The 2272-nt window shown below is 48.7% G+C and overlaps 1 protein-coding gene across 1 annotated transcript in view; it reads right to left on the reverse strand.

Moving 5' to 3' along the window:
• The window catches only part of Igll5 (immunoglobulin lambda like polypeptide 5), a 3565-nt gene continuing 1293 nt past the window's right edge, over window positions 1-2272 (reverse strand). The window contains exons 2-3 of the mRNA XM_021209752.1: window positions 1774-1889; window positions 1-468 (exon numbers count right to left, since the gene is read on the reverse strand). Of these exons, the coding sequence (XP_021065411.1) occupies window positions 149-468; window positions 1774-1889 (436 nt within the window). The 3' untranslated portion in view covers window positions 1-148. The remainder of the gene's footprint in view (window positions 469-1773; window positions 1890-2272) is intronic.

Here is a 2272-nt window from a genome sequence, read left to right on the forward strand (position 1 = left end):
TGGTGGCAAGATATTTATTGAGTATTAGGCACAGGAAAGACAGTGAGATGGTTAATGGCAAAAAACAAAAAAAATAAAAAATAAAAACAAAAAACTTTTTTCTGGCACTTCAGATCCAGGCCCCTGAGGCTTCAGGGAGGATTGTGGTCTAAGCACACTCAGCAGGCGACACGCTCTTCTCCACGGTGTTTCCTTCATGAGTGACCCGGCAGCTGTATCTACTGTGAGGCATCCACTGGTCAGATATCAGTGTCAGGTAGCTGCTGGTCATGTATTTGCCGTTGGTCTGTTTGGCGGGTTGGGTTGTCTCTACACCCTGAGTGACAGGAATTCCATCTACCTTCCAGTCCACCACCAAAGTACCTGGGTAGAATTCGCTCACCAAACACACTAGTGTGGCCTTGTTAGCCTGGAGATTCTTAAAGGAAGTCAGGAGCAGAGTGACCAAGGGGTCAGACTTGGGCTGACCTGCGCAGATAGAGAAAGGGATAAGAGTTAGCCCATGTGATAGGAAAGCATCCTTCTCGTATCGGGAGCTCTGTGGCCATTCACTACAGCATCAGAGTCTTCCGTCCAGAGATGCTTCCTTCTTCTCCTCTGACCACTTGAGTCCCCTGGAGAGCAGACAGCCTGGCATCCCATTAGAACATGTTCTTTTCGAACAGGTGAAATGACCCAGACCCGGACCCTTGCAATCTCAGTTTCCCCACTGAGGCTAAGATCAGCTGAATTCTCTAGCCCCTTGAAGCTGGCATCTGAATTGGCATCTAACCCTGGCCTCCTGGTGGTGAATTGGGATCTGACTCTGGCCTTCTGGTGGGGCAGAAAGCAGCTCCCCAGCCCCCATTGCTTCTCCAATGCTCAGAGCCTCCTCTGAGACTTGCTGCTCATTTACTCTGCAAGACTGGTCCCGGAGAATTGGTCTTGAGGTGTGCCTGCTGTATAAAGGCTTCAGGGCCTGTGCTCCAGATTCCATTTAGTTATCTCACCAAGGATTAGATTCCATCCAGAGAAATCCTGGGAACTCCTCCAAGGACCCGATGCTTTGTCCACAGTAATCACAAGACCTACACTGGCTATGTTCCTGAGGCTCCATCTCCCAGACTAGGAAGGGTAGCAAACCTCTGACCACCCGAGAAGTCTCTGGTGACTTCTGATCTCACTCGGCCCCATTTGCTCCTCATTCCTCATCTAAGTCGAAGGATATTTGAGGAAGATGGACAAGTTAGGCAACAGGCTCCAGCCCCCAGGAACAATAGACAGTCTACATTTCTTTTCTAGTAATCATCCTGGGAGGACCTGGTTCTCGTTACCTGATCACTCTGAGCCTTTTCTGTGTCTCTATGACCTCATGGGCCAGCAGAAGATTAAATTGAACCGAATTCCTCTCTCAGTCTCTGGGGTTTTCTATCTAGGGTGACGAGAATCTGTGAAGGTGGGGTTCATGGCACCAGCCATGTCCCTGTACCTACTATGTGGCCTTCTTAGTCTGGATGGGTCTCTGGGCCTCAGTTTAGATGCTGAGGTGTAGTGGTCTCTTTTGGCCTGAAAATCTCATTCCTTGATCTCTTTCTGGGCATCTGCCTCAGAAGAGTAGGTGAAGCTATTGGGGATTTTCCTGTGATTTACCTTAGAATTACGGCCTTTCCCTCATTCACAGAAAAAGGTACAGTTCAGACTGCAAGGCTAAGAAAGGCAGATTGTAAGAATTCCCCAGAGCAAAAGTGGACTTCCCTGAAACAGCTGGATCCCGAGACCATGAGAACCACTTACCTAGGATTGTGAGCTGGGTCCCACCACCAAAGACATACCAATACTGGGACTCAGATGGACGCCTAGGGGGCAAGCACCTGGAACCTGCTCCCCGTGGGATGATCTGGAACAGAAACCTGTTGGGTGAGTCAAGTACAGGACTTCAGGAAATGAACTATGTCCTTGGCAAAAAAAAAAAAAAAAAAAATAGATGAACAGCCAGTATCCCAATAAGTCCATCTATCCATCTCCTACTTCCATCTCTGAATTTTTTCAGTGTTGATGGCAATATCAGGCCCAGCAGATTCTCAGAAACTCCTAGGTGATATATCTTCTCTGGTGGGTGTGGTGGAACCAGGAATCTCTGGTGTGTATTTGTGTGTGTGTGTGCATGCGTGTGTGTGTGTGTGTGTGTGTGTGTGTGTGTGTCTGCGTGCGCAAGCATACATGCGTGTGTGCATCAGCTCCTCCTGGTCCTATGCTTCCTCCCAGGACCCATGCACAATATATTGCGAGGATT

The sequence above is a fragment of the Mus pahari genome, chromosome 12 (genome assembly GCF_900095145.1).
Source record: "Mus pahari chromosome 12, PAHARI_EIJ_v1.1, whole genome shotgun sequence".
NCBI classification, from domain to species: Eukaryota; Metazoa; Chordata; class Mammalia; order Rodentia; family Muridae; genus Mus; species Mus pahari.